The following is a 13,021-nucleotide window of genomic DNA, read 5'->3' on the forward strand; positions in this document are numbered from 1 at the left end:
TTCAGTTTGCTCATTCATAAATATAAAAGATGTGAAATTTTTAATAAATTATTTTTTGAGAACATGATTATGTATCTTTTTTGCCTCTAGTCTACCCCATTTTTGATGAGCTCTACCATAAACATTTATGTAGATCACATGATCCCAGTCTAAAAGCGAACACTCCCGACAAAGGCCTTGTGACCACTCTTATTTTGGGAACTAGAGCGTGCACAATGAACATCAATGAAATACTGATGATCAGGGCTGAAAAAAAATTGGGTAAGATGGTGACTAAGTTTAAAAAAATCAACTCATTTCAGTTCACCTGTTTTTATTAGAAGAAATCTCAGCATGACTTTTTAAGCTTATTTCAAATACAGATGAATGGTTGTGGCACAGAGAAAACAGTGATGAAAGGCACAGTCAACAGGACCAGTTATTTAGGTTTTCAATTATAGCAGCAAACTTCAAAATAAATAATCTTCCTTTAAAAATCCAACAGGTACCTAATAAAATATTACTACAAAGATTAGCCATTCAACCAGTGAAGATCTTTCAAGGGAAATATGTACAATATACTTAAGGAAAAAACAGCTAGTACATCTTGGCCAAGAGATTCCTCAGGCAGCTTCTGAAGCAGTGCTTCCAGAAACATCCTCGAATGTAATGACAGCCTAAGGGAAGTGTTTTGAATGAGTCACACCTTTTTAATTCCACAAATAAAAACATTAAACCGAGCTGATTTCTAAATCTTCCTCAAAAATTCTATCTACACTGGAATGAAAAGTAACAAATCTGCTGGCAGTGCATCTTACAGTACTGTCGGTATCAACCATATTTAAGGCTCAGAGAATTATGTCTTCAAAAGGTATTTTCACCAAATTTGAGCAAACAGCATTTCAAATAAATAATGGAATGCCAATCAAGCTATAAATACCAAACCTTTAATCCAAGACAACTTGAGTATTAGCACAAAACAACTAGGAAGCAAGTGACATAAAACACTCTCCCTAACATTCATGGATAGTAAAAGATTCTCATGTTAGAACAGTTGTAGCACCACTGGGTTTTTGCACTGCACTTACTTTCACAGCTCAGCTCACTGTGGCCTGCTAGTCCTTCTTCCTGCTTGTCCCTTCCACAGTGTTCCAGTTACATGCCCAAACTGGTGAAATGAGTGTTCTGGATAACAGAGGCGCTCCATGTACCTGCTGCTATGGATTCATTTAGCAAAATCCTCCATTTGGTTGCTTTTTTTAAAAAAAAATACTGTGGTATTAGACTTTTTTGCAATGTGCACATGGATCTATGAAACAGCAGTCACAGCATTGAACTGTTAAGATTAAAATGTCACAATTAACCAAATTTTCCACTAAATTTTATTACATAATCAACTCCAATCTCTGTTAAAAAAAAAAAACTGTTCCAAACTAAGTTCCCTTAACATATGATTGAGATTTCTGATCTTTGACAGTATTTAGCTTAATTTCCTTTCCTCTAGTGTATCTCATGTCAAGACTGACAGTAAATAATAACCAAAATACTAGTGAGTAAGCCAATATTAACCTCATTGACAGTTAATGGTTTGAAAACAGGTATTTTGGAAAATATTTGCAAAGTACAACACTCATTTGGCACATGCAGGATTTGATCTGTGCTAGATAAGCTAAATTTTGATTTAAAAAATTATAAGACCTTCATCCAGATTAGAATATCTGGTCTCTGCATTAGGACCGAAGTTATTTTTTCTCAGAATTTCACTGGCATTCTTTAGTACACTTCTCATAGTCAAAGCAGTGTTGATCACTATCAAGTAATATCACTAATTATATATTACTTCCGGTTCTTTTTCTGCAATCCCATTTTAGTAGTTTATAAAACACCACTAAAATACTACGGCTTTTTGTCAGCACACTTCTAGTGAAGACTATTTGAGTTCTCTGGCAGAAAGCATCCAAGATGATGCTTCAGTATGTGGTAGCAAAGACTATTCATGAATTCATCACAAAATACCCTACAGGAATATCTTTAGGAACTCAAGAATGAAGATTCTGCCTCTTTTGCACAATGCATTTGTTTTCTGTAACAGATTAGGACAGAGCAGCTTAAAACAACATTTACTAGCTCACAGTTCTGTGAGATCAGAAACCCAAGCGAGCGTACTGTACCTGGGTCCTCCACTCAAGCAGGATTTCATGAAGCCAGGATCAAGGTGTTTGCCAGGCTGGGTGTTTCATCTGCAGGTGACTCGACTGCCAAGCTCACTGTGACTGTTCCTATCTCCTTGACCGTCAGCCCATGCCTCAGCTCCTTAAGGCCTTCCCATCCGCCCCATGTGGCCCCTTTGACCCAAAAGCAGCAACAGTGCTTGAGCCAGCCTGAGAAAATCCTGTTTCTGAAGAGCTGAAGATCTGATTAAACAGCCCTAAATAATCTCCCCTTTGCTATGCAATTGGATATCAGCTTGGGTCACATTCACGGGTTCTCACACTGAGGGGATATTTCTATAACTGCCTACACTATTAATTAGAAGAATCTGCAAACCCAAATATAACCCAGCTTTTTCTGAGGGGCAGCACTGGTGGAAGACATTTTTTCATTCTCACAATAGATTTTTTAGAAGCTTTCAGAATCTTGCTGATGATTTTGAAAATAACCATATCATATAATTATTTACCAGTGCATCCACTACTTTGAAAAGCTATGCGGTACCTTTGTTCAAATAATCTTCAGTGGTTGACCATACAGCATTTTAGTATACATTTTAGCTGAAATAGTCCATTTGCATTAGTTTTTTCAAAGCTTTTCAGTTATACTATCTTTTGACTACCATGTATAATGCATGCAGTGGAAAATGCATGAGATGACAGCAAAAAACTTAGAAATCCTACATCCTAAACTTTCTCAACAAACACCAACAGTACACAGGATATATCCATGTATGTGCTTTAACCTCACTATCAAAATTTCCCAATTCTGACTTCTAAGATGTCTACCCTAGCACTCTGGGCACAGTCCTCTCCAACAGCACTTTCTGCAGTGAGGGATACCTGTGGTATCCAGTGTGCTGGCCACTGACCCCCTGTGTCAATGAGCACTTAAAATATAATTAATGTGACTGTAGAACTGAATTTTATCAAGCAGCCACCATGTCATGGCTCAGCCCACCCAGCATGGAAGTCTGAACAGTGTATGTGAGTTACTGTCAGATCCCAAGCTATGCTATATATATATTCTATTGTTTGACACTTTCCTCATTTGCAGTTTTGGTAACAGTAGTTCTACGTTGGCAGAGGTCAAGAATTTAACTTTTGAGTTCCAAGTACTCTTAATATCCAGTCTTGTGCCCTAACACTAATGTACTATCACAGATGCTTGTTATTGTCTAGTGTAGAGTTGGGCAATGAGGAGGCCACTGCCAATTAAGTCTGAGCACTTGCTGCAGTAGAAGCAGGCAGAAGTATGAATTACAGCCTCACCTCTAGAGCTTGAAGTTTGGGAGAAGAGAACACATCCCACAGATGCACCCATGACGAAACAACTAAACCAATGAGTACACCTGTACTGTGTGTGGCAAGGATAGGAGGGAAAGGGAGCTGAGAGACAAACAGGATAGGCAGACCAGTTGCTCACTGGACACCTGCCATGTGCCAGACACATCCCAGGTCTAGAAACAGCCAGTTGGAGGAAGGCAAAGGTGGATGGAAAGGACGTGACTAAAAAGGGTCTTTAGGAACAGGCTGCAGAGGGTGGGGGTGCAAGTAAACCTGGGAGGGGAGAGAGCCATGAGGACAGCTGGCTAGGCAGACTGCTTAAAGTAGCTGCAACAAATGGTATCAGGAGTCCTAGCATCTCTTCACTACATCTTCAGAGCATGACCTTTCTTCCTGAAATCAGAATTGGCTATTGAGACAACCAAACAATTCCAAAACCCCAGTAATTTAGTATGCTAAGCTGGTGCCGATATGGTCTTATATACAGCAGATATTCTGCTTGCCAGTGAAGTTTGTCTGTAGTCACTGGGCCAAGGAAATCTGACAAGAAAATCTGAACTTAAATAAAAGGCCTAAAAAAATGCCAGTTAAAAACTTCAGCCGGATATTAACTGACACAAAAATCACTACAAGCATCAAAAGTAATCCAAAATCAGAATTATAGAATAGTGGCAATAACTGCACTTTACCGATTTTTTACTTCATAACAACACATTGAAAGTGACAGTGTGTGAGTCTGCCCAGCACACTGGGCAACCAGCTGACGCCGAGCCCACAAAGCCCTCCACCAGGAGCTCCTCTGAGAACTCAGCAGGTCCATCTCTGCCCATCTGTAACATCCCTGCGACTGGGTAGTCCAAGGAGAATGGGAACTCACGTTCATCATTCATACTGTTCTCTTGTACTTTAGAAAAGATCACTGATTGCTGGGACTGAGAATATTCTTCATTTACAGTAGTAATACTCGGAATTACGTGCTTAAAAGAAACAGGCTTTTTTTGGACATGGAATTTATATATAACAGAATAAATCATTTTGGGAAAACACAACTGTTACAATCAATACCTTTCACCAAAACACCAATGTTACAATCTTGTTGCTTTTTTTTAAACTAAGCCACTTAGGACCCTTGCAATAGCATTACCTAACACGTTTCATCACAACTGATGTGTACAGGTATAAAAATGATCAATAAGAAAAGAGATAATGCACCTGAATTCACAGATTAAAAACAGACTAGAAAGGACAAAAGACACTGTCATCTTACATATCAAGAAATGGAACAAGTATATGTAATTCAGTATGTTGAAAGTTATCACCCTGATTTTCTGTGACCATAAGCTATTATGGTTCAGGTGGTTTGGATGCGGAATATCCTCCAAAGGATCAAATAGTAAAGATTTGGTCCTCAAAGTCCTATGTTTATGGTGCTACGGGGTGGGAACTTCATCCAGTTATGCTGTCTCGAGAAGAGGCCTTTGGAAGGTGCTCAGATTGGACGGGGTTGTCAGGGTGAACCCCTGTGGTCACATTCCCACGGCTTTCTAAGAGGACTCACAGACACACATGCTCCCTCTCTCCAGGGGATGCCTTGGCCAGTAACATCACCACCAGAGACTGAACCAGTAGGCTCTTCCCAATCTTGGACTGTAAACCTGCAAAACTGTGAACCCAAATAAACATATCTCCTTCACAAATAGATTGTATCAAATTTCGGTATAATAATGAGAAGCTGACACACGTACCACACACAGTATGGTAACATAACCCTCAAGAAGGATGTTGGTTTTTAAAATCTTGATTTGTAGGAATGACAAATGCCTTTGAGAATAGTTTGTTCAGAATCATTGCAATTATAAAAGTACTTCATTTAAGAAATCCATCTATAATCAATCTGAAATGGCAGTGCATTTGAAAAATGGCATTGATTTGTAATGTTTGCATTTCCAAAGAAAACATAGAAAGAACTTAAAAAAGCAAGGTAACTGGTTTTCAAAAAAAGTATCAGTCCAAAAATTTACTGCACAAAAATATGTACTTCTAAGGTGTTTCTAATAAATTAATTCCAGAACTTTTTATGTATATTTATATATTTATATATAATCCCTGATAATCTATAAAAGAGGGCCTATAATATTAAAATAAATGAAATTCAAAAGTACCCCCTTCATAAAATGTATTTAACATTAGTTTTTCTCAAATTTAAGGAATGTAACAATATGTACAACTCTTATGTATTAGTATAATACCAAAATAGTACAAGTCATATTAACAGGCTGTCATAATTGTAAAATGTTTGAGATAGTTAAAATCAGAGGACAGCATGGTTTCAGTTGTGTACAATTATCCATGGGAGATTCACTTTCCAAGTGGAAATGACAACCATATCTACAGTAGATCTCACAAGAGGTAGTGTTCAAGTTTAAAAAAAAAAAAGGTACATGCTTAACTGTCTTTAACAGATTCACAGGAAAAACTGTTTTGGTTTCATTGATGATCAATTTGTGACTTTTTTAATATGAATCTGAAATACAAAATAATGAAAGGCATAAGACAATTTTCAATTCCAACATGGCCTTAGATACAAAATCATAATGTCATTTAAAAATGTAGAGCGTGGCTGTTTCCGAGATTTAATATATTCTTACCTCATTAAGAATGGCCCAGACTGCAGAATTTTGAATAACTGAAAGTCGAAAAGCTGAAATGGGATTTAGACTAGGATCCACCATTCCTTCTGCAATACCATTCTCAAATTTTCCTTCAAAATAAAACATCAATAATTACTGAACAGACTGACATAAATACAACATAAAATGTCACTTGCTTCACATGTAACAAGATCTTCTAGGAGATGTATGTAGACAAAGCATGAGTGATCTCCCTCTCTTCCCAGTTCCATTTTCTTCCAACTCCTAAATTTTGGTATGAAGCAGTACATGCTTAAAAACATTAAAATCCTTTTTAACCTGGCAGAACTACGCTTTTTCTCAGAATTAAAGGCAAATTTGCATATTTTAAATGAATTTTGACTTAACCAATCCTTACCAAGTTATAATATATAATCAAGACATTTGGCATTTTGAATCTTAAGTCAATAATAACCAATTTTAATGTGAATCAGACACATGCAGTGTTCGACTGAGTAGGGGCTCAATCCACACATACTTTCTCATCGGCATTTCTAGAAGGACTTAAGAGGTAATATCTCCTCTATAAACTTTTTCTACAAAGGAAAGTCTTTGTGAGACTAGAGGATACAAGATAAATAATTACATATAGAAAGAAAAAGCCAATTTCCCCAAATTTTTACTGATGGAAAGTTGATAAATAATAAATGAGTATTTGGTTTACAATAAGCTGAGAATAATTTGATTCCCTTTGTGGAGAAATATTTCACTTAACTTGGTTTCAAAGTTGGACTATTATCAAAAAATGATTGTAACTGTTTATCTGTTTAAAAAAGCATTGCATAAGATACCAAAAATATATAAACAAACCTCATAGCCCCATGGTGGAACAGACTGATCCATTCACCCATGGAAATCTATACAGGAGTGAAGTTGAGTGAGCCAGACACATCCACATGGATGAATCTCGTGGCAAAAGTACAAGACATTACAAATACTGTATTTTCTCTGAAATGTGCAATTATATAGAAACGCACAAAACAGTGTAAGAAATGACAGGGTCACTTTGGGGGACTGTCATTTTTATTCCATGTTTACACTCCAGTGGAAATGTGGTCCTGTGATCTCTCTAGTTTTTACTTCCTGAGCATTACGGTTAGTGGCAAATTAAGCCCATGAGTATAAAGTACAACAAAACTATAACTGAAAATGCTGCTGAGGAGAGGGTGTCGGGGGACCAGGAATGAGGAAAGAAGTGTGCCTGTCTTCTTGGAGCTGCCTATGGAACGTATACAATATATTTTCTTTATGGTACTAAACAAGTGAAAAAAACACTGTAAACCAGAGAAAGAGTTATGTCAACTAATTAATAAAGTAGGACTGTGTGCCAGGGTTATGACTATGTAGTACAAGCACACATGGAAATGGCAATCATACCGTTCAGGACAGTAGTTAGCGTTGGGTAGAGAATGAGAAGTTATTAGGGAATAACTGAATTGGCAAATTTTGACCTGTTCAGATACAGAGATATTCATGATGTTACTACCTTTATCTTTTTATCTATAATATTAAAACATTTTTATATATTCACATTCCATATGCACCCATGTATTTTGTGCAATGAAAAACAAGATGTAGAGCAGTTATCGTTTGTGTGTGACTTTGTTCTTTTTACAAGAATACCCTCACATGAGTTTGTGTGCAACAAATCATACTGAAAAAGCATGTCATTTCAGGAAGTGTCTCTAGGAAACAGTGGGTGGGAGAGCAGAGGAGGGAGGGGTTCAGTTTCCTCTGCTAGGAAACAACGGGAGGGGTGGAGTAGGGGGCTTAGTCTCCCCTCTAAGTTTGCAATCTGCTTCAAGTGCACATAGGATCTTTTCAAACAACAATTTTAGCCTTTGTTCTTAACCCAGTGGTGTAATGGGTAAGCGCTGCAAGATGGAGGGAGAGGTGGAGAGAGAAAATTCCTCATGAATGATTAGAATACCCTAATGGTGGCAGTGGAAGACAGTTCAAGAATCCCACAGAGTCTGGATTCCCTGACCAGTGGCTGTCTCCCTCATCCACTAATTCCCTGCAGAAAGCTCTTCTGAAATGGAACTCTGTCACAAGTCCATCCATAGCTGCCACCCCACACACCCCTAGCCTACTCCATACTTCATCTACTGATGACCAGCTGGCTGACTCTGTTTCTAGCAGTGCCCTTGGGCCCTCAGGAGGGCAGTATGGGTGTCTATTCAGGATTCACAGGAGCTATCCATGCTTCTTGTTAAACTTCTAGCTGGATTTAAGTTTAGTTTGTAGTCTGCTATCACCTCCTACTGGTTTACGGCTAAAACCTTGAACTTCGCCCAAGTTCTGTCTCAACAAGTTAGTTGCTTTAGGGAGAACTATAAAACTCAGTTCTGGCCTGCCTCTCCTTGACAAAGTAAAGATAGACAGACAGACAGACAAAATAAATGAAATCTGTTGCACTCTTCTCAAGGTTGTCAGCAGGAACAGTAGTCCCTCCTGCTGGAGTGACACAGTACCCTATGGGGCAGAGTGCCTGGCCCTCTGATTCTATTGGCTTGCAAGAAGCAGTGTACAGGAGGAAGTCAGCTGGGCAAAGGAGACTGGGACCAAGGCCTCTCTCCCCGCTGTGGCTGAGGTGAGCTTCTGCCCTGTAACTGGCATTTGGGTTGAGGGAGGGGGCCCCAGATACAGGAGATGCTCCTCCAGAACTCAGAGCGGGGGGCGATAACAGATGCTGTGGCCTGCCCGCGGTGCTGAGATAACACAACTGGCAGGAGAGCAGGTCTCACCTCCCGCAGAGCACAGAGCTTCTGTCCTGCTCAGTCAGGTGACATGGCTGACTCAGTGGTCATGGCTGAAGTGCCACAGACTCTCCATGTGCTTAGCGACAGGTAACAAATCTTCATGAATACATTTTCCTGCATTTGTTTTATGCCCTCAGGACAATATTCAGAGATTTAAAATACTTAGTTTTTTCACAAGTCAGCCAAGAAGAAAGTCAACAAAAGGCCCCGCACTCCCATCCTGTAACACATACTTCCTTTCAAGTGAAAACTTTTTATATGCTGGTGAGACGCCATTATTTTTTATGGGTGTTTTTTGTTACATGAAGTCCTAGGTTTGGCAACCCATAAGTTTTCTTCTAGAAGAAGATGTCTTGGGTGGTCATTATCTTCAAATAACTGCAGGATAATAAATGTCTTACATATCAAACTTATTTTTATGCATATTTCTAGAGATAGGCAATATGAAATACGAAAACAACTAAATTCACCTATTCTGCAAAACATAGAAATTAGGATTAACATGCAAATCTTTTAGTAACAGCTGAATGGCATCAAATAACAATGTATCATATTTATCAAACCTTTAAGCTTAAAATGCTCTAGTGATAACTATAGTAATGTGATGTGTAGATGTACAACATCAGTTACTAATTTTTTTGCCAACTAAGAAAAGGATTGATGTTTGAAGCTAAAGGGAAATGTCGCATCATTTGTTGAGTCAACATCTAGCAAAGAGACGGGTCTGTGTTCACTGTGAAGACACATGAGAGGAAACGGCCTTCCTCAGGACTGCACACACACGAGGCTGACAGGACACAGCCCCACAGTAAGCACAGAGGACAGGATAGCACAAGGATAGCGGCTCATTGGGTGAGAACAGTACAAGGAGCAGCATCAAACCATCTCTTTCAGCAGGGAAAATGGCTGGAGCCAGGCATTCACGACAGGAGTGACAGTACTTAGTGCAGAGTTCAGAGGAAAGTAGTCAGATAGAGGGGGGAGTCAGATCCTGGGAAGTCAGTAAAATCTTCAGCCAGGGTCAGTGCTGTCACACACCCATTCTACAAAAGTAACTGTAGTCAGCAAAACAAAAGAAACAGGAGATTATCATCTTTTCCGTGATGCTGAAATACAGGCAAGGGGTATTTAGCACAAGCACAGTTGAGGTGACTCCAAACTCTGAAATCAACAGATTTTATGCCCAAGGACAGTGAGAGAGACAGAGTTGTTCAGAGTGACTCCAGAGGTTAGGCTGGAGTGACTAGATGTTCAGGGACAGCAAAAATCATGGTGTTCAATAGAGAAATGTATGGGGCCCAGTGCAATAGTGTAGTGGTTAAGGTCCTCGCCTTGACCGACCCGGGATCCCATATGGGCGCCAGTTCTAATCCGGACAGCCCTGCTCCACTTCCAGCTCTCTGCTTGTGGTCTGGGAAAGCAGTAGAGGACGGGCCAAAGGATGGACCCTGCACCTGCGTGGGAGACCCAGAGGAAGCTCCTGGCTCCTGGCTTTGGATCAGCACAGCTCTGGCCGTTGTGGTCACTTGGGGAATGAATCACTGGACAGAAGATCTTTCCTCCTCTCTGCATATCTGACTTTCCAATAAGAAAAAAAAAAATCTTAAAAGAAATGTATGCTTGTTAAATGCTCCAAGTAGGGGCGGAGCAGCACTGGAGTTGAATGTTCAGAAGGGAGGCATGAGCAAGAAGCATAAAGACTGACAGATGGATGTTACTGAGCCCATGGTAGGACAGATGGACCGAGAAAGAGGAATCAGTAAATAAACTACGCTTACACCTTTGTTGGGTCAAGATAATTTTAAAAATTACTACGATACAAGAACAAATAAAACTTGGTGCACATTGCTATCTGGAATCTTCACGTTGCTTCATATCTGAAAATAACTTGAAACAACTTTAAGGTGTAAATCCAATGAAGGACCTTTTCTGAAACACACATTACCTATTCTGAAGTAGCCATCTTCTAATCGTTTGTCTTTGGTTTCTTTGCTCACTTCCAAACCATCACTCTAAAATAAAACAGAAGCAATCTTATAAATAGTTCTACTTAAAACAAACCTAATATCTGATAGTTGTGACAGCTATTTTTGACCTGTCATTCCAGACTTGAATCTGAAAAACAAACCAACCCCCTCTTTTTTGGATTGGGCTTCTGGCCTAGGGGTTAAGAAGGCTGCATTTCCTGTTGGGGTACCTGGGTTTGACTCCCAGCTCTATCTCCTGCCTGCCTGCCTGCCAATGCAGTCGCTGGGAGGCAATGGTGATGGCTTAAGGGACTGGCTCCTGTCACTCACGAAGGAGGCCTGGACTGTGTTCTTGGCTGCTGGCTTTGGATCCACCAGATGGGTACATTTGGGGAGTGAATCAGAGTATGGGAGCTTGCTTGCTCCTTTTCAAATTAAAACATTTTTAAAAAGGCTTTTCAAAAACTATTATTTGCATCTGTATAATATATACACTAACATAACATTTTGGTGATTGGGAAATGAAATATTAAGTCAACTTAGCAAAATATAAAACTACAGAAGAGCTTATATGTTCACTTGAAAAAAATCTAAGCATTTTGTAAGAGATCAATAAATTAATTTTGTGGCTTATAATCAAGAAATTTTACAACACTCTGTAATTTGGAGATCAGATTACAAACAGCAAGTAAATATTAGCCCAAAGCAATAATTCATTTGTTTCCCTAGTAAAAATAATGTAAAAATGTATATTTTTCAAGAAACATCTAAACAAAATGAAGGATCTTATGATGGTGGCAAATGGGACAATGTAACAGGTATTTCATATTTCAAAGACAATGAACAATACCCACCACTAAATCTAGCAAATATTGAGAGGTTTTTTCCACCTCATAAACAAGAACGCCTTAAACCAAGTCTACTGGCAATCAGTGCCCAGGGAAATGTAAGGAGAAAAAAATCACCAGACCTTTAAAGGCAAAACTTCCACTGTTGTATTTAGCAGAATATCTCCAGGATGCTCTTGGTTGCCGCTGTGGAACAAATAACTGAAAACACAAACAAAAACAAAGACACCAGGTTTTACAGAGACCCAGGAAATATCCTAAGGTAAGCTTCTCCAAATACGACCCCAATTACAAAAAGCTGATGTATGAATATATATGCTTAATAGCTGGAGGGAATGTGAAACATGATCAACAGGCAAATTTTCTGCTTAACTTAATAATGTACTTAACAGTTTACAATGCTCTAAAAAGACAAATCTCTTGCTGGGGAAAAATTAAAACCATGGCTGTTACATAATACTGCCATCTCTTGGATGAAGAGAAGGACACAACTAATGATGAGCTCTGTGGCTTGTTTAATCCAATCTAAATAATTCTTGAATGAGATAACAAAAATAAGTTAATACCTTCCAAGTATCTCAATAACTCCGTTTGTCAACATCAAACAGACATTTAAAGAATGACTAGGTATGTTCTATATCATAAGTCTAAAAATATCTGGATATGTGTATAATATTCTTAGGTTTTAATGTATGTATGGGCAAGGGTGGAAACTATAAAAGACATGTGAAGGGTGATCACATCTAAACCTAATTTTATATTATGTTAAATACAAGTTTGGGGTTAGGGGGGTCAGAAAGAGCTATGTCTAAATCTTAAGTCTCTCACTTGCTAAATGTTCACCTGTAGCTTGTTACATTAGCTTTCTGAGTCTGAGTCTCTTCTGTCAATGCAGATATTCCCACCAACCTAACATGAGTGGTTTGAGGAACTTATGAAAACTGACAAAAAGCACCTTGCATATTAAAAAAAAACAGTCATCCAAGTCACAGCTACCATGTGACGGTCATATAATATATGTAATATAGGTGTTAGTGGTCAAACAGCACATTGTGGTAAGGACCGGGATTTTCAAATGTTAAACACGACAGGGGAACCCTGATAAGAAGCTCTTCCTGAATTATACCAGCACTGTCTGGTGAGAGATAACTTCCATTTCCCTTTCATTTATATTTATCTGAAAGGCAGAGAGACAGAAAATAGAGACAGACAGACAGACAGACAGGCAGACACAGAGCTTCCATGCCCCAAATGCCCACAACAGCCAGGGCAAGGCCA

The 13,021-nt window shown here is 38.9% G+C and overlaps 1 protein-coding gene across 3 annotated transcripts in view; it reads right to left on the reverse strand.

Annotated features, from left to right (window-relative positions):
* Window positions 1-296: 296 nt before the first annotated feature.
* MGAT4A (alpha-1,3-mannosyl-glycoprotein 4-beta-N-acetylglucosaminyltransferase A) overlaps window positions 297-13,021 on the reverse strand; it is a 123,054-nt gene continuing 110,329 nt past the window's right edge. For all 3 annotated transcript variants that reach the window (XM_040993771.1, XM_040993772.1, XM_040993773.1), the window contains 4 exons: window positions 11,866-11,944; window positions 10,874-10,940; window positions 6,125-6,237; window positions 297-6,000 (listed from right to left, as the gene is read on the reverse strand). In XM_040993771.1, coding sequence (XP_040849705.1) covers window positions 5,974-6,000; window positions 6,125-6,237; window positions 10,874-10,940; window positions 11,866-11,944 — 286 coding nt within the window. In that variant the 3' untranslated portion in view covers window positions 297-5,973. The remainder of the gene's footprint in view (window positions 6,001-6,124; window positions 6,238-10,873; window positions 10,941-11,865; window positions 11,945-13,021) is intronic.

The sequence above is a fragment of the Ochotona curzoniae genome, unplaced genomic scaffold (assembly GCF_017591425.1).
Source record: "Ochotona curzoniae isolate NIBS_2020 unplaced genomic scaffold, NIBS_Ocur_1.0 contig_883, whole genome shotgun sequence".
Taxonomy (NCBI): domain Eukaryota; kingdom Metazoa; phylum Chordata; class Mammalia; order Lagomorpha; family Ochotonidae; genus Ochotona; species Ochotona curzoniae.